At 37.2% G+C, this 26,085-nt stretch overlaps 2 protein-coding genes across 2 annotated transcripts in view; one reads left to right on the top strand and one right to left on the bottom strand.

Moving 5' to 3' along the window:
• Window positions 1-379: 379 nt before the first annotated feature.
• On the top strand, window positions 380-8,854 carry LOC145979959 (uncharacterized). Its single transcript, XM_083112899.1, has 3 exons — window positions 380-507; window positions 6,495-7,509; window positions 8,816-8,854. Exons 1-3 carry the CDS (start codon window positions 380-382, stop codon window positions 8,852-8,854), a joined length of 1,182 nt encoding a protein of 393 aa, XP_082969025.1.
• A 3,851-nt stretch (window positions 8,855-12,705) lies between these two features.
• The window catches only part of LOC145979960 (retinoid-inducible serine carboxypeptidase-like), a 38,892-nt gene continuing 25,512 nt past the window's right edge, over window positions 12,706-26,085 (bottom strand). The window contains 3 exon segments of the mRNA XM_083112900.1: window positions 12,706-12,853; window positions 13,536-13,690; window positions 16,055-16,132. Of these exon segments, the coding sequence (XP_082969026.1) occupies window positions 12,791-12,853; window positions 13,536-13,690; window positions 16,055-16,132 (296 nt within the window). The 3' untranslated portion in view covers window positions 12,706-12,790.

Consider the following 26,085-nt stretch of genomic DNA (forward strand, 5'->3'; position numbering starts at 1 on the left):
CTTTGTACACATGGCGGAATCAATCTGAGGGGAGGCTCATCTTTTTTACACTAGAATTCAAGATTCCTGGGATTTTGACAGAAAAACACACTATAAACAATAAGATGATATGGGAACTTGGCATAGTTTTAAGTGTAGGCAAATCTGTCTGAGGGGGATTCATCTTTTCTACACTAGAATTCAAAATTTCTTAAAATTAAAAACATATCACACTTGAAGAATTGGGGTAAAAGCCCCTCTTGGCATTGTTGTAAGTGTAGGCAAATCGGATTGTTCAATCAAATAACCTCTTCTTTTCTACACTTGTAAGTGGTCCTGGTTATATAGCCAATACCACTACTATTCTGAGAAAATTTATTATGAAGGTGTTGTGATCGGGATGGAAGAAGTTTCCGAAAGTGGTGATACAGGTGATGAACTTCCTCTGTCAGTGCCAAAGAAGAGCTCAGGTGGTGTGATCAATGACTCGAGTGCAGTAGTTAGTGACGTTGACAGTTCTTCAGAAACGTTAGCGGATGATGAGGACAAGGATCCTGATTTTCTTATATCTTCCAGTGATAATGAATCGTCCGTACATTCCTCACCGAGGAATGTTCACGCTGTATTGTGAAGAAGAAATATTTGCTGCATGCGTAACGTGTCAGGATTTGGTTTGTTACAATCACTTCATATTGGATTGCGCCGAGCACAACAGACGTGTTAGTGTACAAGAGAACAACAACCCTCCTGGATCAAGCCACACAGATTTTAAAGTAGATGGTTCTCAAAAGGAGGATGTTACTCCAGTAAAGCGAAGGGTTTCCGAAGAGGAGAAAGTAAGAAAAAATATAAAATTTCGTTCTCCAAAAAAAGATCTTTGTGGTTTGTGTAAGACGTACAACTCATTGAAATCAGCTAATTGTTTATATAATCATTCTGACTTGATTGAAAAATATAACAGGCACATACAAGAAAAATAGAAGGTGAGGGAAATTTAAGGTGCGATGAAAGATACAGCTGTACAAAATCCACAGGAGTTCGTGGCTGCTTGCTTTGACATGGAGCAAGTCATAAATCTACCACAGAGAAAACGAACTGAACTGCATTACAAAATAAAATTATCAGCCTACAATTTTACAATTTATGAATTAGCTAGTGAAAGAAGCCATTGCTACGTTTGGCACGAAGGATTAGCGAAAAGAGGTCCGAATGAAGTTGCAACAAACTTAAGGAAGTTTCTGCTGATGAAAGATGAACAAGGTGTAAAACAGGTAGCGTTCTTCACCGATGGATGTGCATCTCAGAACAAAAACAGTACCCTGCCTTCTATGTTCGTTTATTTTTTAAACATTGAAGCACAAAACATCAACACCATACATGTTTTCTTCTTCGAAACGAGTCACGGACAAAGTGAGGGTGGTGCTATTCACAGTACAATTGAAAACGGAGTGAAGATATCTTCATCCCTGCCCAACTCATCCCGGTAATCAGGATGGCAAGAAAGAAAGAACCATATGCTGATCATGAGTTGCATACTAAAGACGTCTTAGATTGGAAACAATATTCGCAGTACCTGCGTATCCTAAAAATTAGAACAGCAAATGAGGGTCAACCCGTGGACTGGACAAAAGTCATGCAAATTCAAGTGCGCAAGGGTTCTCCCAATATATTTATAAAAACATCGCATAACGTAAACACACACTCAAGTATATCACTTCCTAATCCACGCAGTGCTAAAGAGGACAATTTACCACCAAGGGCTTTTACTTCAACGCCAAAACTGCCTATGAAAAAATACCAGGACTTGCTGTCATTATGTCAAGGAGTAATACCAGTAATTTCTCATCCTCATTATAAAGACTTCTATGTCAGATTACCTCAATAATTTTACAACAATTTTGAGTCTATTAACTTTGTATTTTATAGCAGACTAATGTTGGTCAATGTATTACTATTTTGTTCCTTACATTTTATTTCCTGAATTTGATTATTCTTGAAATTTATTTGCGGGTACGTCTAGTGTTGTGTGAATTTCTCTGTTTCTCACTGTTACGTATTAAACTGTTATGGTGTATGTTATGATTAGTGTATTAAGGATTTGCCTAATATTTAACTCTGTATAAATATCCAATAAATAAGTTGAAAGTTTTAGCCTTGAACTGTAGAATTCGCAGTTTTAGTGAAAATTACAATGACGAATCAAGCTAAAATATTCCAAAAATATTTTTTTTTGTTTTCACGAACTGACGAATAGATTCGATGAAATCCTTTGTTCATTTATTGTTCATTAAAATTCTTTCTACGGTGTTCTTTCTCATGTGAACTACCTTCTCACACAGCATTTATTGTTATCTCAAAATATAGTTTAGGTCGAATATTTTTTTCATGATTCGCAAGTAACGCAAAATTGGCTACTTTCAACTTCGTTTTTCTCAAAATCAATATTTTGCACATTCGCCGGTTCGTGATGCAGGGGAGTTGACACATTCGCCAGTTCGTGAAAACATCGACGATATGCAAGAGTTAAGTTGTTTGGTCTACAGAGAAGAGAGAAGTACAGGGGATGGACAAAAATATGGAACCACCTGGTATAAACCGGTAGCCATTTCAAACACGATTTTCGTCTGAATGGTAGGTGGCGCTGTGGTAACTGGCACTTCCTGCAAGGTATACACCCTGGCCAACCTGACAGATGGGCCAGTTACAATTCAGCGACCGATCCGTGCAGGTTATCGTGAATCATGTCTGAGCTGACAGAGTTTCAAAGAAGGCAAATTGTGGGTGCTCGTATGGTGGGAACTTCCGCGACGACGCCTACGAGACTTCCGAAAAAACCGCATCAGCAAAGCACCAGCGTGGACGCAAGTGTGTGTTGCGTGACAGAGACAGACGCACATGGGGTAGGATTTTGACCAAGCAGAAGATCACCACGGCTCCAAAAGTCACTGCTGAGCTGAATACAGTGCTTACAAACCCTGTTAGCGTCAAAACAGTCAGAAGAGAACTCCACACGCAGGGTATTCATGGCAGATCTGCAATGCCCAAACCACTCGTGACTGTTGACCATGCTGCTAGACGGAGACAGTGGTGCAACGCCCATTAAAACTGGACAATTGAGCACTGGAAGACTGTAATCTGGTCGGATGAGTAATCCTCTACATTGTTTCCAACTGCTGGCCGAGTGTACGTGTGGAGAACGCTAGCACAAGCGTACGATACAGACTGTCTGTTACCGAGAGTGAAGCATGGCGATGGTTCAGTGATGATTTGGGCAGCCATCTCCTGGTATTCTGCCGGACCCATCTTCACCCTGCATGGAGATGTCACTGCCAGGGACTACGTAACCATTTTGAGTGACCAGCTGCATCCCATGGTGCAAACTTTGTTCCCATATGGTGATGCCGTGTTTCAAGATGGCAGAGCCCCTGTTCATAAAGCTCACATCGTCCAGGACTGGTTTGATGAGCATGAAGATGAAGTGTCACATCTGCCATGGCCTCCACAATTGCCAGACCTCAATACTATTGAGCCCCTGTGGTCGGTTTTGGAGACCAAGGTGCGAGCCTGCTACCCACCACCATCGTCTCTACAACAACTTGCAGCTGCTTTGGAGGCAGAATGGTACAACATCCCTTTGACAACCATACGCGACCTGTATTTGTCCATTCCACATCGACTGCAGGCCGTTCTGCGTGGTAAAAGGTGGTCCTACTCGATATTAATAAAGGTAATGTGCATTTCTGCAGGCGTTTCCATATTTTTGTCCATCCCCTGTAGCTTTATGCATTGAAAAATGAATCTGCACTCATGGTTCTTGCAAGCAGAAGGTTCCAAACCTCAGTGGAAATATCAACATATAATACCGAGAATGTATAAGTAGACTGATAAATTACAAATTTTATTTCTTAATCATTCACTCTTCATTCTTATCTCATTTAGTAGTAACTTTAAAAATAATCAAGTATTTTATTTTAAACTTACTGCGTATGACAAAATTCCATAATCCTTCCCTAGCTTGTGAATTGTAATAATTTTCCAAATTCACTATTTTGCAGTTTGAATTCAAATCATAGAGAATAGAGAAATTAAGTCAATTTCAGAGAAGATAATATTGGTACTTAACAAAACCATCCGTAGATCTGTGTGAATTTATTATTTCTATTTGCAAAAACATCAATTTAGTTTAGTTTCTAATTGTTAGGGAAAAATGTAAATTTTGTTCTGGAAAACCTGGAAAAGTCAAGAAATTTTATTTCTGCTTGTTTGTAGCTACCCTGTATTTGTTTTGGCTCTTTGCCGACATAGCACGTGAACAACTTTGTACAACTCTTATAACACAGGTTAGTACTTGTTATGCAATTTAAATATACATGTCTACATGCTAAAGAAATGTGCGTAAGTAAGCGAGACGTTATGAGACAAAAATGCCTGCATCTGTGCCATGTCACGTGTTATCTCGGCCCAGAGAACTATATTGAAAATCTATAGATTCCGACGAAAATTAAAAATTATTTCTGGTATCCATTTCTAGTTTTTATCTATTTCATCAAGAAGGAAAAGGTTTTTACTTGTAACAATGGTATAAAATACCTCAATATTTCTTTCGAAAGAAATATTTTTTTTCTCTCTTAACAACAGTAAGTGTTGCAACAATAGAGATTGCATGTATTGAATTGACTTAAGATAACTTATTCATTAATGGACCAAGTACCAATAACAGACATACAGAGTTGGTCAAAATTATTTTGCCGGTCCCCGTGGCAGAGTGGTTAGCACATCATGCTACGACACCAGGAGTCCTGGATTCGAATCCCAGTCTTTACATGGATGTTTGTGAGTATCCATTCATCAATATCATCATCTCATCACTCATCTTCTCAAATTAGCCAAAAGTGGCACTAAAAGTGAAGTAAATAAAGCAAATGAATCAATCAAAATTGTTTTCCAGCACTGGTAAATGAAATTAGTACTTATGAAAAAGAAACCTCGGGAAGTTTCTTTCATACGATATACAAAGGTACAGAATTTGCAAGAAAGAAATTACGTACATCCATGGTTGACACTTTGTGATACCCAAGTTCTTCATGGATGATGGATGGATTATGCACTGCCATATGACATGCCCATTGCATCCGCTGTTGTCTGGATTGTTGACCACCATTCCTGAATCAATGCCTCCGCAGCGTCAACATTGCGCGTGGAATGAGCAAGGCCATCCAGGACGGGGTTCATCGAAGACAATACGGAAATAAGTATGTTAGCCTCCATGATAGCAAATTGGTAACGTCATTACCTTGTAACCAAGAAATCAATAAATTTCATTACATCATCCTCCTCACCAAATTGTAAGAATAACATCTACTTTTTTGCTAACAGTTTGAAGTTATATACACTGAAATGTATCTCCTCAGAGAATCCTACTCTGTAAACCGTGATTACAAGGCAACAGCATTAACCATTACACCACCCAGTAGGCTCAGAATCAAACTTTTACATCGAATATTTTACTTAATTTAATTTAATCATTTGAAAGTGTGAGATCTTGAAGATCAATTGTTTAATTTTGTTGATAGAAATGTGAAAACTTCCTACTTTGAGAGTAATGAGATATTCTGTGATAAGTAAAAAAAATGTATGAAATATTTTCTGATTCAGTCACATAAAATCAAAATTCAATGTTCAGATGAATTGTTGACAAATATATTTTAAGTAGGAATGGGCCGATATGAAAAGTACCGTTATAAAATTTACCGATACTGATAACCGATATTCTACAGATCCGATATAAAATTAGATATGGTACTTGGAGAACATGAAATGTTCCTTGATCTCCTTAACAAATGTGTGTTTCGAGGTGACTTCACTGCAAAAGAAGTTTAATATTTAGACAGTTACTTTTTTAGAAAGTAGGGCATCGATATTGTCCATAAAAATTACAACAAAAGGCAGAATTTTTCTCTAAATTAGAAGATATTTATCGATATATCGGATCGGTAAAATATAATCGGTAATTTTACCGATACACCGATATGCCTATATCGGCTGATACCAATAAAGTACCGATTAAACAGTCCCATCCCTAATTTTAAGCATAACCTAATAAAAACCAATAAAATCCAGTATTGCAGAAAAAAATACCCAGGTTGTTTCAAAAAACCACGACAAAGTGGCCAGTCCTGATTACTTAATATCTAGAATTTCTTGAATGCATTGGTAATGAAATAAATAAGCTTCATAATGCAGGAAACTAGGTGTAAATTTATCTTCTAGTTTTTGTGTTAGAACCAATCAAATGTTGCATGACTTTGAGACAAGGTATTTCTACTCTAAAATTCATTTGATCCTTTATTATTAGGCTTGCCTCATCAAGAAGAACTTGGTTAGTGTTACTTATTGGTAAGTTCTATAATAGAAAGACAGAAACAGGTTCAAAACTGAATGAAATATTTTATGACATTTATGTTAAGAAATATTTTGTTAAATGAACATTTATAACAATCTAAATATACTTCCAGGTACACAGAAGAACACCTATTACATGGAAGTACAATCAGCCAAGAATATGTGTATTGTAACAGACCTTCACATCTTAGAGACCAACTTCATTCAAGAATTCGTAGTTGTGAGAAACCTTTTATGTGCTCTGTATGCTGCAAATTATTTGCACTGCTTGGAAACCTCATAAAGCATTCAAAGATTCATACTGCAACAAGACCTTTTGCATGTTCAATATGCAACAGATCGTTTAGTAAGAAGAGGTCTCTTAAAAACCATATAAGAATTCATACTAGAGAAAGGCCTTTTAAGTGTTCTACATGCAACAAATCCTTTGTACAGAAGTCTCGGCTTCAAGTTCATTCAATACTTCATACTGGGAAGAAATCTTTCGTGTGTTCAATATGTGACAGATCATTTAGTATGAAAGGACTTCTCCAAGCACATTTAAGAATTCACACAGGTGAAAAGCCTTTTATGTGTTCTATATGCAATAAATCATTTGCACAGAGGACCAACCTTAATAGTCATGAAAGGATTCACACTGGAGAAAAACCTTTTTTGTGCACTGTATGCAGCAAATCATTTGCACAGCGTGGATATCTTAGAAGGCATTCAAACACACATACATCAATAAAACCTTTTGTGTGTTCAATATGCAATAGATCATTTAAAAGGAAAGAATCTCTTACAAACCATATAAGAATTCATACAGGAGAAAAGCCTTTCATGTGTTCAATATGCAACAGATCATTTCGAAAGAAAGAATCTCTTACAAACCATGTAAGAATTCATACAGGAGAAAAGCCTTTCATGTGTTCAATATGCAACAGATTATTTCAAAAGAAAGAATCTCTTACAAACCATGTAAGGATTCATACAGGAGAAAAGCCTTTCATGTGTTCAATATGCAACAGATCATTTCAAAAGAAAGAATCTCTTACAAACCATATAAGAATTCATACAGGAGAAAAGCCTTTCATGTGTTCAATATGCAATAGATCATTTCAAAAGAAAGAATCTCTTACAAACCATGTAAGAATTCATACAGGAGAAAAGCCTTTCATGTGTTCAATATGCAACAGATTATCTCAAAAGAAAGAATCTCTTACAAACCATGTAAGAATTCATACAGGAGAAAAGCCTTTCATGTGTTCAATATGCAACAGATCATTTCAAAAGAAAGAATCTCTTACAAACCATATAAGAATTCATACAGGAGAAAAGCCTTTCATGTGTTCAATATGCAACAGATCATTTCAAAAGAAAGAATCTCTTACAAACCATGTAAGAATTCATACAGGAGAAAAGCCTTTCATGTGTTCAATATGCAACAGATTATCTCAAAAGAAAGAATCTCTTACAAACCATGTAAGAATTCATACAGGAGAAAAGCCTTTCATGTGCTCAATGTGCAAGAAATCATTTGCAACAATATTATATCTTAAAGAGCATTCAAGAATTCATAGCGGAGAAAAGCCTTATGTGTGTTCAACGTGCAAGAAAACCTTTAGAAAAAAGGGACATATTAGAAGACATTTAAAAATTCATAGCTGAGAAAAATCTTTACATTTTACATCTAACAAAAGTAGTCTTGTGCCTCATATAATGAACACAATCCATTCCAGTACTGTAAATTGTTTATTATTCCATTGGCTACTACAGGAATACTTCTCAAAGTACAAAACTCTGTGTACCTGCTCCTTTAAGATAATGAAGCATGCCTTCTATGGGGTTAATCAGCTGTGACAATATTCACATGTGGTTTGTAATGCTGGATCAGATTATGAACAACATTTTCCAGCTCGCGTTCACATTCATTATGCTGATTGTTCATTGTGCATTACATTTGCGAGACACCACTGTATTGTTAGTTATGGGACATCTTACGTAAAATCAAAATGTCATGTAAGTGAATTTGTAAGAAAAATATGCAACTCATATTGAGAAGAGCCTGTTATATTATCAAAATCCAGTAACTCATTTGAAATTGATTGAGTTCGTGAAATGTTTTAAACCTGATGTATGTTTGTATGTTATTAGTAGGACTCGGAAGTTCATGACCTAAAAAATCTCAAAAAATGACCTGTAGAATGACCTAAAAGTTATTAAAAATAACGTAAAATTAAGTTTCACTCTTAAAATGAAACCTTAATTGTTTTTGGCAAATTACAATGAATTAGTTGAATAAATTGATATAACCCATTGTTTGGTGATTTGAACTACTGAAACAAAGGTAAAAAGGCAATTAAGTGCTAATATAGTTTTCTTTATTTTTCCTTCAAGGTCACATATAATACAACTCAAGGTTTTTCTGTATAAGTCATTCACCTCCTTTCAGAGTGGACCTTGCACGATACAGCAGTCTGTTAGCATCTGAAAATACAATTGTGTTTTGCATGCATCAGGTTATAATTTTTTTATATGGGACTAATTTTACTTCAAAACAACAGATTAAAGCAATAATAGTGACCAGCAAGGGAACCGTGAAGTAGGCTTCACACAAAAGCCCCATTCTGCGAGCCAGTCAACTGCAAGATGCATCTTATAGGAAACACGTTATTACCAACTTCCATCTTAAGATCATCTTAGCTGAATCGCCAGATAACAAAAGAAGTCACACGCATTTCTGTGGATGAAACTAGTCAATGCAACAACTAACATACAAGCTGCAAAGGGGAAAATTACGGAGAATAAATATATTTTGGAAAGAATGAAAAAAAGTAGCTACTATTCTCGGAAAGGGGGTAAATATGGTATATCATCTTTGGCCATACGATCAATTGTATTTAAGTAATTAAAATCAATTTTGAGTTCATTTTCATATTCAGCCTCATAATATTCCGAGTTCAATCAAAATATTTGTTCTGAATAGAAAAAAATGTTACCACGTTAGGTCTCATTAGGGATATATACTTAGCATTCATTAAAGTAGATTGTATTGTTCAAATCTTGTGTCGAAGTCACACTCTTCGTTCTTTGAAGCAGATGAGATATTCAGTGAACGTGGTCTTCATATAAAACAATGAACTACTCTCACTTCAAACCAATATTTCAACATTTTCAAAGTATCATTTATTTATCTTGAGTACAATGAATGTTGCCAGACATCGCCAAGTATAACTATTGCCATCTCCGCAATAACATTATCCCAAACCGCATATATCTCCACGGACGTTGCCATCTTGCAAGATCTTGTGCAGACGAAATGAGTCAACTTTTCCTTGACTTCCTCCGGCTGCAAGATGGCTGTAAGCTGACTGAATGGCCGGACGCTTTCACTCTTTAAGACGTGACGTCAACTTCCGCCTGCCAAACCCTAAACGTACAAGATCTTCAAGCTGACTTGAAGTTGTCTGGCCCGCCAACCGGGCTATAGTATGTTAAATATGATGGAGGATAAATAAATATACCACAATTAATTCTTTAATCCATTGCCAGACATTTCAGTTAAAAATAATATTCTGGAAAATAATGTGCTTTTCCATTGACCGTATTTTTGATTAATTAATTATTTTGATTAATGGTGTACTTGCTAAGATGACCATGTCAGGAATTACAAATATGTAAGCTATGCTAGTAAATGCATTCAAAATTTATGAAACTACAGGGAAGAAGAATAATTAACATCAAAAATGAAGAAAAATGCCACAAAAACGGCATATATATATGTACTCAAAATTAGATAAAAGTAGAAGAAAAGGCTGAAAATGCAAAATTTAAGAAAGGTTTTCTGGTTCTAACTGAAGGCAAATGGACTGATATCAGGTTTTAGCATTGTTTTTAAGACACTGAAGAAATAGATGATATTGTTTTTTAGAAAAGAACATGATATTTTTAATGTAGTTTATAAATTGTATACAAAATGTTTATAAAATGTTTTATACCTTACTGTTGCAAAGAAATATTAATTAATTGAAATTTTAAACAGTTTATAAATATTAACTGGTTTATTTATTTCATTTTAAATTTACTTCATCATTTTTGTCTGCCTTTCCCAATATCTATCTGGCATCACATGGATGATAATTATTAAACTGTTATTTGGTCTGTGATATGCTGCAGGTGAAACAACATGTTACAAATCTAGGTTCTGGCGTAAATTAATAATAAATCCTTCTCAGCCCAGGCTCTTATATATGTTATCACCTTCGGTGTATTTTGCTTTTTGTGTTAGTGAAAACCTTTATGATCCATCCAAATTTTTGTTTTCGGGGGTGCAGTGAGTTTGATTTAATTTTGGCTTTATTTTATCAACTTTGTTCTGACACAAGCCTAATTTATTCTGCAAAAACATAATTTTCATCTGCCAGCATTGGAGGTGGATAACTGATGCTCTCTAAAGTCTGATTTTTATTTCCTTAGTTGTTGAAATTTAGTTTTCATTGCAAATTTAGTTTTAAGTGGGCTATCCGTTCATACTGTGGGCTAGAAATAAACAATACAAACTTTGTTTATCTACTAACATACTGAAATTTTAGTGTATTTCATTTCAATTTAGTTCTCTTTAAATTAATAAACATTGTATGTACTTTCATTGATTTGTTGTTTTAAGTCCACTTTATGCACAGAAAGGCTAATTGGGACTGCACCTACAGTTTAAAGTGTGTTCCAAACCACTATGTGCCTCCACTGGGTATTGAACCTGGGACCCCTTGATTACAAGGCGACGATTCTACCACTGCGCCATTGGAGAGGCCCTACATTCTATGTACTAGTGGAATAATTGACACATAATGCTCATTATAATTTTTTACAACAGCTTTAATACTTTTTTCAAATTTTCTGAGCATAAAAGAAATTCAAGATAAAGAAATATTTTAAAAATACAAATATTCTGATAAGGGATGTAAAAATTTCTTACATCGCTTGCAGTCTTTATCGACTTTGCTTGGATCAGCTCGTACAAATACCTATGTATATGTTTGTTTGTTATTGCTTGTACACTTCTCCAAACGTTATCTGATCACCCTGAAATATTTAAAAGTCCAGAAATTGTTAATGTGGTTCTGGAGCATCAACACATAGTAGCCAACTTCACCACAAGTCCCTTTACCAGACTAGAAACACAGTAAAAGGTATTGGCTATGTTCTTGCCTATTCCTTGAAGTTAGAAACTGTATTCCAACATATGAGTAGAGAAGAAAATGGAAAAGTGAACTTTTTTCTTGAGGTTGGAGACACTGCACTCTGTATTGATCCACCTGAAAGATATCATTATTTGGAATACTTTAGGTGAAATGTATATTTAACAATAACTTGCAAAATTTTGTGCAATGTCAAAAATTGATATTTCTCACAATCTGTAGTGAAAATGTGACCATAAAATGGAAAGTGCTTGCTTGTCCAATCATTCTTAATGCCTCAAGATACTTACTTTCAGTACAGTTATAATGCAGTTGGAGAATTAGCATACTTTTTTAAAAGAATTAGACAGCGTTGCTACAAATCTAAACTACTTTAGTTTTTACCTAAGTATGCCATTGAGATTTGTTGAATATGAAATGTTGAAAAAATGGATTTTCAGGTAATTGTAATTAATTCCATGTAGAATTGAATGAATGTTTTCATCTGCTCAAGCTCATTGACTTTTTACTCTCGCTGAAATTTCAAGATGTACAATTTGAAAATGACATTTATTTCACAAACTCTTGTGGTTGATGGATGTAACACATGAACTTTTCCTTTCCTCAATCCAGGCAAGTTTTATAAGTTGTGTAAATAATTCGAAACTAATTTATCTTGTTTATCTAATTTATCTTTATATTTATCTAATTTATCTTTATATTTATCTAATTTATCTTGAATATAATACTATTCTATATATTCACATCAAGTAGTTCTTATTTTCTTTGGAAAGCAATAGGAAATTTCATCAATTGTTTGTGCTCTTCACTTTACATCTGAAATGATTGTAAGAATCCAACAGAAAGTATTTGCCCAATTCTTGGTTGATGTATTTTAGATCAAGACGTTCCTGAGGTTGGGGCGACAAAAGACTACTCTGGGTTTGTCCCGATATCCCTGGTGTCAGCTCTCGTAGACTGGAATATTAATTAATTAAACTTTATTTCTCTTATAACTACCAGAATGCTAAGTTTCTTGCTTTTTTGATGAAGTATGAGGTGAACAATGACCATTTTCAGAGAACAGAAGGGGGTCGACTGACAGGTTTGACCTTTCAGCCTCACTTCCTTTTTAGACAACGATTTTTAAGAAACACTTTTAATTCACCAATGTTTATTAGTCTCAATTACAATACAATTTCATTAACCTAAACTTAATGCAAAGCTATGAAGCGTTGTTCTTCAATTGTTTATGTGAGGCCTGTCTCTCTATTCAGCATCTCGATTGCAAGTTGAGGGTTGTCGGTGGGTACCTGCAAACGAGAAGGAAAGTTGTCACAAATTTTGCACATTATATTTTAAGCCATGGAGCTTGCATCGGAGGTTTTTCAGGGTAATTGATGGGAAACCTGCTTGTAAGAGACCTGCAGGAAGCCAAAGAAAAATTGGGTAGCAATATTAAGATTGGCATGGAATAGGTATAGGGTATAGGGAGCAATGTTGACCTCATGTTACTGTGGCAATAAACAGAGTTTAAGAATGCCATAGACTTAGTTTGTAACTTCTTTATAAAGGAGGAAGAAATATGATTATCGTTGCTGGTTCTGTGCGACGACATACATACTGTGATAAATTCATAACTGGATGATACATGCTATCTTGTGTTGTTTCGAACTTGTGTATATACCACACTGGGAAAACACGCACTGCAGAGAACAGATTTGATACTTGGGAAATGGTTAAATGTTCTTATTGTATGACAAAGTAACAGTAATGATGATGCGTTCCTTTCGAAGCGAAGGAACAGTGTTAATTTTGGAAGCAAAATTACTGCAACTGTAATATGTTATCTCTTTGGTTACTTACCCAATCCGGATCATCCATAATATAAATATTGTTACCATTAACTCTATTAATGTTGTACGCTAGTTCTCAGTATCCATTAATCAATAGATGCATAAATATTCAGTTGATATGATAGTAAAGACAACATACCATGTGCCCAGAGCGGTCTACCCAGTAGACCCTGAAACGCCCAGAGCTCTTGACGTATCCCTCCAGGTAGCCATCGACGTTGATTCCATCTCTGTCGGCACTCTTCCAAGCGCTCGCTCCAGACCACTGCAAGTTCTCTATCCACTGGAGGGTGCCTGTAAAGAGAAAATTCGTTAATATATTCTAAAATAAAACATCCGGTGTTCTTGCCATCAGTTATTCAGAAAATGTGTTTTGTATTTGTTGTTATTTTACGCTGTCTTTCTAATTCTATAATGACGGATGAAAATCAGAATAAGGGATGATTAGACGAGTGAATAATCACAAAGTTGCACTCATGCCCAAGTGAGGACTCGAACCGAAAACCTTCCTCTAGTTGATCTCTCAATGAGCTCGATCATCGATGTGTTTGAAAGTGACATAAAATAAACAGAAGTACGAAACTACATACATACAAATGATTTTCTTTACTTAAACAACCAAAAAAGATAAAATTAGTTCGAAAGTGACTATTTAATTTGAAGCCATGTCCAATTGATCGTCTAACCACTTATCCTTTAAACAGCCAATGGGTTATATATGACCCATAGAAAGTATAGGCGAAAACAACCAATGGGTCAATATGACCCATGGTGCAGATTACAATATTCACATGCTTTTAGGACCTTCATACTTGTATGTGAGGTTGTCAACGCTGACAGATGTTGAGATAAGACTTCGAAATGTCATGTGGAAGAAAACCCACCCCCTCCCCTTTTCTCTAATATATAAATTAGCTATTTTTAGCCAAAATGCAGGATTTTACATATTGCGTCATATTTCAGCCTTTATGAGAACTAGGGACTTAACAAGTTTCAATTTGTTGCAAAAGGTCTACTCTTTGAAAACAATGCAAAAGTTTTGCGCCCTTTTTCCACAATAACGGGAGAAGAGGGGGCGAACACAAGATTTTTTTTAAATTTGGGGACTTGGCCCCTCCCACCCCCGTTTTTCTCAATTGGGCTTTCTGAGTTGTACACGGTCGCGTGCTCCGATGTTTTTGCTTTTAAACAAAAGTTATCCGAAGTAGATGGCTCAAATAGTCTTTAAGATATACTAATTTATTCTCTAATATGCAAAATAGCCATTTTTACCAAAATGCAGGATTGTACATATTGCGTCATATTTCAGTCTGTATGAGGACTAGAGACTTGAAAGAAGATTATCTTTGTTGCAAAGGTCTATTCTTTGAAAACATTGAAAAAGTTTGCGCCATTTTCCCAAAATAACGGGAGAAGAGGGGGCGAACGCCAGATTTATGTTTTTTTCATTGAAATTTGGGGACTTGGCCCCTCCCAACCCCGTTTTTTTCACTTGGACTTTTTGAATTGTACAAGGTCGCGTGCTACGATGTCTTTGCTTTCAAACAAAAGTTATCCGAAGTAGATTGCTCAAATAGTCTCCGAGATATACTAATTTATTCTCTAATATGCAAATTAGCCATTTTTGCCAAAATGCAGGATTGTACATATTGCGTCATATTTCAGCCTGTATGAGGTCTAGGGACTTGAAAGAAGTTTCCCTTTGTTGCAAAAGGTCTATTCTTTGAATACAATGCAAAGGTTTGCGCCATTTTCCCAAAATAACGGGAGAAGAGGGGGCGAACACCAGATTTTTGTTTTTTTCATTTAAATTTGGTGACTTGGCCCCTCCCAACCCCGTTTTTCTCACTAGTGCTTTCTGAATTGTACACGGTCGCGTGCTTCGATGATTTTGCTTTCAAACAAAAGTTATCCGAAGTAGATTGCTCAAATAGTCTCAGAGATATAACGTTTTTCTGAAATAAGTGTAAACATTTAAAAATCGAGGTTAAAGGTTATTCCACTGAGACACAAGCCAGTGCCCGCTGCACCAAGAGTCATCTTCGGTGCCAGGTCAGAGGTGTGAGGCGGATGGTCACAAAAAACTGGGGTTCAGTCAGGTTATTTCACAACAAAACAAAGCCTTTACACAGAAACCCTGTTCATAATCAATGACATTTATTCCGTATAAATCTTCCGATTACTGCTGAATTTCAGCAGGAACACGAGCGAACATCACTTGATATGCGAGCAAGCTTTCACTTTGCTCACAAAAGTATTAGGCCATAGAATATAGCATCACTGTGTGATTCGACTGTGGCAAGTGTCGTGGTGCAAAAAGGTAATTGTTGACGTTGTGAAATTTTGTATTATATTTTAAACTTATAAATTGCATTAAAATGGAAGCTTTGGTCTAAAGGATGTGCATATACTGTCATTGCCCTTTACTTTCACAAATAGGACAGCACTATCAAGTTTCGAGTCAAGTTACCTTAACAATTATAAAATTATGCTGCTTGTTTATTTGGTATTTTTTGGTGGCTGAATTTATAAACAAACTATACTCTTTTTAGCAGTGGAGAATTACTACGCTGCCCTTCATATATTTAATCACGTTGTGACAAGCTGTTTTATTTGTGAATACAGTCTCGTATCTAACTTCATCAAGAAGAAACTTACCATAAGTGTCAACAATCAAATCAAGGTTGCCAGTGAACACAACAACGTTGATGTCAGTTTCCTCAAGTAGTTGTTCCACTAAAAGAAGAAAAGAAACAATAGATTTATTGTTGTCTGTTATATTACATTTTATGGGCATAAATTGAATAGCTTGTTGAGGAAAACACAGCAGTGACAAGCAATTACGTTAATAAGTAGATAATAGAAAACTTGTAGATAAGTACAAATATCTATGTAAATATTGACTATGCACAGTTATTAGTATGATATTTTTTGTATTTAAAATGCATCATTTGTTACATCTGTTTACGCTTGTGCAATTAAGTGTATTGGTATTATGAAATGTTAATACATACTAATTTTAATTACACATTTTTGAACCAATGATTCTGAGAAAACCACGTGTCATTCTAGAGAAAGATATATCTATTTATTAAAATGTGAACTACATGATTGTAGTTTTGTTTGATCTATCTTTATGCATTTTGTCTGTGGTGCAGAGCTTTCCGGTTAGTAATGTGATATGGTTTCCACCCAGAGACCCTTTATTTGTAATTAACACTCAAATTTCATTTTTAATTGTTGAATGTAAATACCTTTGTTCAGTGATCATATCAATATTCAGGTTCGATTTCACCCAAATGAAATAAGCTTCCTTCAAATGTTTACTTTTTATCTGTGTCCTTGGTGCTTTTTGAAACCATTAAGTGCATTGTATGAGATAGTGACTTGCACTGAGGAGTAGCTAGTCTAGCAGAGATGGATAAATCAAACTCACATCTCTGATTATTTTCAAATCACAATATTTATTGTCTTGTTGAAGGTACAGTTCATATGCAATATTTTTTTTCACATGCTTCTCGGCCCTCGGTGGCAAGGCTGTAAGGAGCTACTCTAACTGGCTTTTCCTCCACCTCCCCAGTTCCAGGTAGAAACAGCCGCCGGAAGGAAAAGGGAAGATTTCTGCCTCTATCTCCCTTGCCTCCTCACCCCCCGCTGCAATGGTTGAAAGGTCTTGGTTTCAAGTACCCCAGTCTATCTCCTACAGGAACAGATAGGGATTGGTTTCCCCTCGATTCCTTTGTAAATCCTCTAAAGAGAACTCCGGGAAAAAATTTCTGCAGTACTTATGTTCTCTGTATTTACACCACAATGTTTTACATGTTGTATGTATAATATGGCATGTAGTTTTATTATTTATGAAAGTGGAACGTATTATGTGCAGACTAGAATGTTATGATCTCTTTTTTGTTCTTTCAAATATGTAATATATAATGACTAAATAACAAATATTTGCTCGCTCTCGCTCTCATTTTAGTAGTATTTTATTTAAATATACTAATCTCTTGGCCTCTAATAAAAAAAAATGGGTAAGCTAAACAGTCATAAGACAGTCAGTCTTCTTGTTGTTGGTTTTGTTTATCTTACTTCGCTTTTCTGTCGGGAGGATGAGTGATGATGTGATGAAATTGATAAAGGGACCTCACAAAGAACAATCCAAGCCGGGATTCGAACCCGTGACGAGCACGCATTCTTGTTCCTATGTGTTGTACTCTGCCTGCAGCGAATAATGAAATAATTTGGAATGAATAATTTATCCCACAACTCAAAAAGCCAAATGAATATTATTGAAGAAACTACGAAAAAGTGTGTTTTGTTACCTGTTTATCTCCTTTAATATTGCATTTTTGCCACCTCCCATCACTTTTTTTTTAATTAGCTAATGAGCTTATGGAAGTCATGAGGGACAATCATAAACAGTGAACTCTGGACTCCTCATTTCACTGCAGATGCACTGGGAGGAAATTATTTGTATTTTTTAATTATTTTTTTTAACGTTGCTTTCTTCCATCACTTTACCTAACTTCTGTAATGACGATGAACGTTGATTAAATTAAACGGGTGATGGGTGGATACAAAGAAACACTTATTCACAGGGCAGGGCTTAGCCCGGATCCTTCAGTAACGATATCGTGAGATGGAGAAATTAGGGAAATCAAGCAGTGCAATTTTTTTAAAAAACGTTAATCATATACAAAGATGGTGTTTCAAAAATTCAATTGAAAATTACCACTGAGGAAAAATGCAGTTTGCTTTACCAATACCCATGAATCCGTATGGTTAGCACTTTTCTTTTTTGTAGGCCGACCTCCGTGGGGAAGTGCAAGTGGTCCCAGATCGGTACCCCGGTGGAAGCACATCGTGTTTCGGATCCCACTTTTAACTATAGGTCCAGTCCCGATTAGCCTTTCTGTGCATAAAGTGGACTTAAAACACCAAATCAACCATCCGTGGGGGAGTGGTTATCACAGCATGCTACAAAACCAGGAGTTCCGGGATCGAACCCCGACCTGGACATGGGTGTTATTTGTGTTTGTCCTTTCATTGATATATCGTATCATCTTCGCGATCAACCAAATGTGACAAAAAAGCAACGCTAAGTAATAAAAATCAAGTCAATGATTGATTGATTGATTTGGTTTATTTTACTTTACTTCTCCGCTACTTTTGTCTAATTGAGAAGATAATACGATAAAATTGATGAAGGGATTCGCACAAAGAACACATATGGCCAAGCCGAGATTCGAACGCAGGATCTCTGGCTTAGTAGTTAATTCAAATAGTTTTTGGTTTTCGAAAGGGACTGTGAGTTACATGTACTTTCTTTTCAGTAGTCATTCCTCATTTTGCAATCTTGTTCTGTCTTTGATGTTATTTTATTTAGGAATACTGGCCCCTAAAAGGGGGGGTATAAGCCACATCAACCCCTCCCCCCTTTGGGCACACCACTGATTGCTACCCGAAGTGTCGATGTCACCGCACGTCTCTGCAGTAAAATATGACAACAAACAGCCCCTTTCTGTGTAGGAATTCTGTTAGGGGAGGGAAGGGGAAATAAAAATGTCTCTCTCTTTCTAAGGGAAAGAGGTATGGTGATTGGGACTTGAAAGAAAGTATAAAAAAATTAGGTACATTGAGAGGTGTAGCGCTGGGCAGAGAGAAGGAGTTTTCCCTCTCTTATAATAATCTTCATTCCATTCTTTCTTTCATTTTGGAACAGAGAGAAAGAGACACACAGAGACTTGTTCTTTAAGTTTCTCTCTCTATCTCTCTCTGTGTGTGTATTGACAGGGAGACAGAGAGAGAGAAACCACATATTTCCAATTTTCGGTAAATTTGTGACTTTTCTGTAACTTTAACTTGAGTAATTCGTGAATTCTTTCCCGTCCAAAAAAAAATTCTCCTGCTCCTAAATTCCACCACCCCCAAATGAACCGTAACTGTAAGGGAGCTTTTGGACCGAAGCGACAAGCGACACATCCCATCTGGAAACTAACTTTCAGAAATAAATATTACTTTCGTACTGAAATGACACTATAAGCTGCACACATCGCTTGTCGCTTACATGTTGCTCAGACTACACAGTTTTTTCAATAGCATGCTTCGTGTCGTTTCTGCCTGGTGGTTGCACATTTGCAGTGAATGTTCTTTACAGACTGCAGGGACAGTGTCACTTGTTATTTCCATATGAATGCTGCTTGTTACATGTCACTTGTCACCTGTCGGTTTGGTGTGAAAGCTCCCTAAGATTGCTTTTCACATTCTCCAAATTGACTGGACATACGGAACGGAAAGCAACATAGTCCAGGCAAACTAAAGCAATTTTCCATCAAACATGGGCAAAATTGCTTCAGAAGCTTTTTAAACAATTTCTAGCTGAGGAATCATTGCTGAATAACATATCCAAAATCGGACCACGGGAAAACCACCAAAAACGGATTTCAAAATGGCGGACTGGCTATTGTGAATTTCCTTACATTGTATGTTAATTTGTGAATAATTTTTAATATTTTGTGTATTATTACTTAAAAATTATGTTTCCTTGTTGTGTCAAATTATATATTGCCTTTTAAAAATGAAGATATCTGAATTGTGCACGATTTGTAAGAGAAAATTAGACAATGGACAAGATGTAGTTAAAAAATGATCACCATGAATGACCAGCATTGAATGTAACGATAAATGCTGACAGAACCGGCTCATCGACGATTTGCAGTTGCAAGCTATGCTGAAGATTCTCTCCATCATTGCAGCAGCCAGACATCACAATTACATAAAGCCCCTACACCTGTACTTGCAGAAAACTTTGTTTGTCGTCTGAAAATCTAACCGTGCAGACAGTCTTCCTGGGAGGTAAATTTGTGACAAGATGAAGTGACAGATTATGGACCGGACTCGGATTGAATTTTTGTTTGAAGTCCACTTTATGCACAGAAAGGCTAATTGGGGCTGGACCTAAATTTTGAAGTGGGGTCCAAACCACTATGTGTTTCCACTGGGTATCGAATCCAGGACCCTGTGTGAGACTTGAATCAGACCTCGTGGCATTCCCTGCAAAGCAGGTGAGGACTGACACGAGGAAATGGATTTACAGAAATCCAGAAGGCAACATGGCTGTTTTCCATACACTTGTGTTCCACTTACAACTTAGTAATTTAATATACCTAAGTTTTGATGGGTAGTGAGCAACACAATGAAATGCGAGAAAGTAGATAAACCGGGGACCGTAATGTTATTAAAAAAGGAATAGAACTACTGGAATCCATATTTCCATTCCATTTTGACTCAAGTTTCTGCAACACTAGTACAGCAGTTAATTTTGATGAATTGCATTACATTGGTACGGATATCATCTTCAAAATAATTGAGAAAGATTGTGTTCAAATATTCTGCCAAAACATTAACAAAGTGAAAATCATAGGATTTTCTGCTGCTGCTGCATTGTGGGCCCTGTCGATACTATATTCAAGTAGATGCAGCACTCTTTAAGAGAATTACTACTTTTGCCACTGGCGGTGCCACTGGAAGATATCATGTCTTATGAGCTTCGTGCATATCCTCGTGCATTATTCGAATGATAAAGTATGTAGAGAGCAGGCCAAAATTCTCAGTTAAGTCATGAAACAATGAAACACACAAGAATATTGCAATCCCTTGTATAGATATCACTCTGAAGGGCTATCGTATTTGATGGCTACAGAGGCTTTCCTACGAACAAGGGCTTAATCTTCGGGAGATTCTGCATTAAGACTAGTAGGAATGATAATTTCAGCGCTGGGAAGAAAGAACCCTCCCTAGCTAATGAAGAAAACAACCAAGCAATTATTTCCCTTATTGGTGAGACGTTGAAGAAGCACTGGTGTGCTATGTTCAACGCAGGTGAGGATGCTGATGTAGACATCGTTCATGCTGCAGTCTCATCACAAAATGCAAGTATTTGTACAACAGTAATAGAGGGAAGAGGCCGAATTGCTTCTGTACCATGCCAAGCACAATGGTTTCAAGTCGTACTATCGCAGTGACATAAGGCAGGGACGATCTCCCAATACTGTGTACAATATCCTCGGAATTCAATCATTGTTGGGTTGTGACATCCGCAAGGTGTTCATGTTTCTGTATGTTTTCACGGACTGTAATATCATACCAATAATTTTTCTGGCCTCCTCGATGGCATAGTGTTAACGTTCATCGCCTTGTAATCAGTGGGCTCAGGAATCGATGTCTGGTGGAGGCACGTAGTGATTAGGATCCCACCTTAAACTGCATGTCCAGTCCTGATTAGCATATCTGTGTATGAAGTGGACCTAAAACAAAAACTCTAAACCACATCCGCAATGTGCTCAATTGGGAAATCCTCAGCACTAGAGAAATTGATGAAGGTATCTGATTGTGAGCTCCGTTCAGCTTCAAATTCATCTTATTTCCATTCCTACCAACATTCAGATATTGAAGCCGTTGGAAGAAAAGCAATGCTTCTGTTGTATGACTGTGAGTCGTTGGAATCCACAAACGAACTATGTCGTCGAATGTTAATCGAAATCATAATAAATCATAATAACAAACCAATAAATAGGAATGCTTATGAGGCCACCTACACTTGTAAGGAAAGACACACGAAATTGAACAGGGATGATGGGAATGTAGACGAAATCTGGGTTAAAATGTTTAAAAGATGGGATGTACATGAAAAGAAAAACAGAATTGGTTTCCATGTTAGGCCAGAGGTTATCCGGGCAGCTCAGGAAACACTGTACTTTGTGTTGGATGTGACGTAAACTCCGGCGTGGAGGTGGAGGGGGGATAAGTAGAAAAGAAACTTCGGCAATTTCCTGCATTCCAAGTAGAACCAGATACCCTCATGGGCGACTGTGTGTGGGACATTTTTACAGTTTTAGTTTTGATTTTTTAACGTCTTCAGGGATTCTTAACGGGAGTAATACTGGTTTTGAGAAGCTTTTTACCAAGGACCAGGCATGATTTTTTTAAAAATTATATCTTCCAAATGTACCTTTTAACTCAATCCTTGTTTTTTAAAAAAGTGACGCGGAATGTAGGATAATCTAGTGCCAAGAGAAGCCTGAGGAAAGGAGCTGTAGGAACCCCGAAACGTTGCTCAAACAACAAAATTCTCGCTAAAACGCAAGTAAACCGTTATATATGTTTTTTAGAAGAATTTTTTAGAAGCATTATGCAATATGTTAATTGAAAACATTAGCTGCAAGTACGAGGGGCGATCAGGTTGCTCCGACCCTAACATAGAAGGAATGACGTCACGATTGATTTTTTATTTTGTTATTGTTTAGTGATCTTTTATATGCTTTCAATCTGAATTGCAAGTCTGAGTAGCGTACAGTTTTCTTTTTACAGGGGTTTAACTGAGTGAAGTTGTGTCAATGTGCCAGAATGGAGAAAACTGAGGTGAGAGCTGTGATTAAATATTTTGTGAAGAAGAAGTGGACGGTATCCAAAATTCATGAGGACTTGGTGGATACATTAGGGGACAGTGCTCCTTCATACAGTATGGTGAAGAGATGGTGTCGTGAGTTTAATTGTGGGAGAGAGTCGTGTGAGAATGAACATGCAGGTGGAGCACCAAAAACTGTCATGACGACCGAAAACATTAACAAAGTCCACGATATCGTGCTGAAGGATCGTCGAGTCACTATGCGTCATGTTGCTGAGATGTGTGGCCTGTCATATGGCACTGTGCAAAACATAATTACCCAGGAATTGCAAATGAAAAAAATTGCTGCAAGATGGGTCCCTCGAAACCTCACCCCAGATCAGAAGCGCACCCGAGTGCTCATCAGTCAAGAACTTCTTGACAAGTTTCGTGCTGACATAGACGATTTCCTTGCCCGATTTGTAACTATGGATGAAACATGGGTCCATCACTTCGACCCAGGAACAAAATCACAAAGCATGGAGTGGAAACACCCACATTCTCCCCCAACGAAGAAGTTCAAGGTGCAAACGTCAGCTAAGAAGGTGATGGCCTCAATTTTCTGGGACTGCAAGGGTGTCCTTCTTGTGGACTATCTACAAAGAGGCCAAACCATCACTGGCACATACTACAGTGACCTAATCAAGAAATTACGTGATTCCATCAAGAAAAAGAGGCGTGGGATGTTGACCCGTGGTGTTCTCCTTCACCAGGACAATGCACCTGTCCACACCTCACGCATTGCGAGGGCCGCTATCGCAGATGCATCGTTCGAATTGCTGCCCCACCCACCCTATTCCCCAGATTAGACCCCCAGTGATTTCCATTTGTTCAAACATTTGAAGAATGACATTCGTGGGCAAAAATTTTCTGATGATTCTGAGGTGATAAGTACTGTGGACTCATGGTTGGAGGACCAGTCGGAAGATTTTTTTTTTTGTAAGGTATCCACGCGTTGGAGCACTGATGGGAGAAGTGCATTGGAGTTGCAGGGGAGTATGTTGAAAAATAAAAAAAAAATTGAAACCCTATTGCCGCTCTTTCTATGTTAGGGTCAGAGCAACCTGATCGCCCCTCGTATATCATTTGTTACACCTGAGTGTTTTTTACCTACCGATTAGTCCACAAAGTACCATAAATTTCGCACACACTTTCAAATATGAATCTGGAAGTATAGAGAAGAGACGATCGAGATAAAAGGGTGGGGTTGGTACGTAAAGACTGCTATGCTGTACATCCACTAAATCTAGATTTCCTTCTCAAGATGATTTGCTGTTCCTGCACGTCGAACCTTGATGATACTCACGATGTGAATGCAAGCGCAATCGATTGTCCTCTTCAAGAGCTCGTGGCGAATGGTTCCAATAATAATATGATGACAATTACTAGAGTACACAGGATTCTTCTTTTGGAAGGAGTGTGGGGACTGGAATTGTAAAAATTGACATTACCTATGTTCTACTGATTTCGAATATTTGGCACTCTCCCTCAACATTTAAATCTAAGGATTATTTAAAGAGTGATTTGCATTTAGCACCTTCGTTTTTCCCAAGTTCTTTGCTGCTTCCATTTAAAAATTTTGATTTTTCTCAAATTTCGGGAGGGACTGTGGCCCCATCCCTCCCCCATGTGTTAGCCAGTGTTTGCGGTCCATCCTTAGAGGTTGACTTTATAACTTAAAATAATTTTATTTTTAGTAATTGTTATTTTCTCAATTTCTAACCTCTATAAATAACTTAATATCAAAATTACATAAGAAATAGTACATTGTTTAAATTTAGTTTTAGTTTTAATATTATTAAATGTAAATAAAAGCATTACCTCTCTCTCTAAAATACGTAAATTACTATATTTTTGCCTTTAGTAGAAAACAGCCAGTTCGCAATTTTGAAATCCGTTTTGGGGGGATTTCCCGTGGTTCGATTTTGTCTGATTTTGGATATGTTATTCAGTAATGATTTCTGAGCTAGAAACTGCTTAAAAACCTTCTGAAGCAATTTTGCCCAGGTCAAAGTGCAAATTGCCTGGACTAATAAAATAATTCTGGTTTGCATACCTCTACGCATTGAGGTATTCTAATAGTTATTTCGGTGAGAACAACTCTTAAAGAAATGAACCCAAGCCCATATACCTCCTGGGCCTCCCCGATGGCGCAGTGGTAGCGTCGTTGCCTTGTAATCAAGGGGTCCCGGGTTCGATACCCGGTGGAGGAACAAGTGGTTCCGATCCCACTTTAAACTGTAGGTCCAGTCCCGATTAGCCTTTCTGTGCATAAGTGGACTTAAAGCAACAAATCAATCAATCAACTATACACTAGGGATGGCCAGATCCGGATCCTGGCGGAACCGGAATTCGGATCCGGTTGGTTCCGGATCCTTGGAATCCGCATCCTAAACTTTTTCGGATCCGGATCCGTTTTGCCATCCCATATGCGCTTCTTTGGAAAGTAAGAATGTGCTTATAACATATTGTTACCCGCTAATATACATATATATATATATATATATATAGTGTGTGTGCGTGCGCGTGCGCGATTTGTAATTAATTAATACACTTACAAGGGAGGTCTAAGTCTCCCCCTCCGATTTGCATGAAACTTGGCAGGTGTATAGAGGTCCCCCCTCAAATGTCAAGATGAGGAGAAATTGAAGTGGGGATCTGACCCCGAAACCACCCTAAATATGGCATAGGAAGAAACAGGGGGCATAGGGCCTCTCTATACACCTGTCAAATTTCATGAAATCGGATGGGGACACAGGGGTCAGATGATGCCCACGTCAATTTGTCCTCATCTTGAAATTTGAGACGGGTTTTGCCCCCTAAAAAAGTTTTTTAGCCGAAACAAAAAAACACGTATTTCTTCCTTTGGGCCCCTCTATACACCTGCGAAGTTTCATGAAAATCGGAGGGGGACACAGGGGTCAGATCCCCACTTTAATTTGTCTTCATCTTGACAATTGAGTGGGTTTTGCCCTGTAAAACCGTTTTTTTTAGCTGAAACAAAAAAACACGTATTTCTTCCTTTGAGCCCCACTATACACCTGCCAAGTTTCATGGAAATCGGAGGGGGACACATAGGTCAAACGCCCACTTAAATTTGTCCTCATATTGACATTTGAGGGGGGGTTGCCCCCTAAAACAGTTTTTTAGCCGAAGCAAAACAAACACGTATTTCTTCATTTGGGCCCGTTTATACACACACCTGCCAATTATAATGGAGATTGGAGGGGGACACAGGGGTCAGATC

Source organism: Lepisma saccharinum, chromosome 27, assembly GCF_977018435.1.
Source record: "Lepisma saccharinum chromosome 27, izLepSacc3.1, whole genome shotgun sequence".
NCBI classification, from domain to species: Eukaryota; Metazoa; Arthropoda; class Insecta; order Zygentoma; family Lepismatidae; genus Lepisma; species Lepisma saccharinum.

Coding starts and splice junctions, on each gene's coding strand:
- LOC145979959 (XM_083112899.1), top strand. CDS start 380: ATGGAAGAAGTTTCCGAAAGTGGTGATACAGGTGATGAACTTCCTCTG. Junction 508..6,494: donor GTTGACAGTTCTTCAGAAAC/GTTAGCGGATGA, acceptor ATATACTTCCAG/GTACACAGAAGAACACCTAT. Junction 7,510..8,815: donor AAGAATCTCTTACAAACCAT/GTAAGAATTCAT, acceptor ACCTCCTTTCAG/AGTGGACCTTGCACGATACA.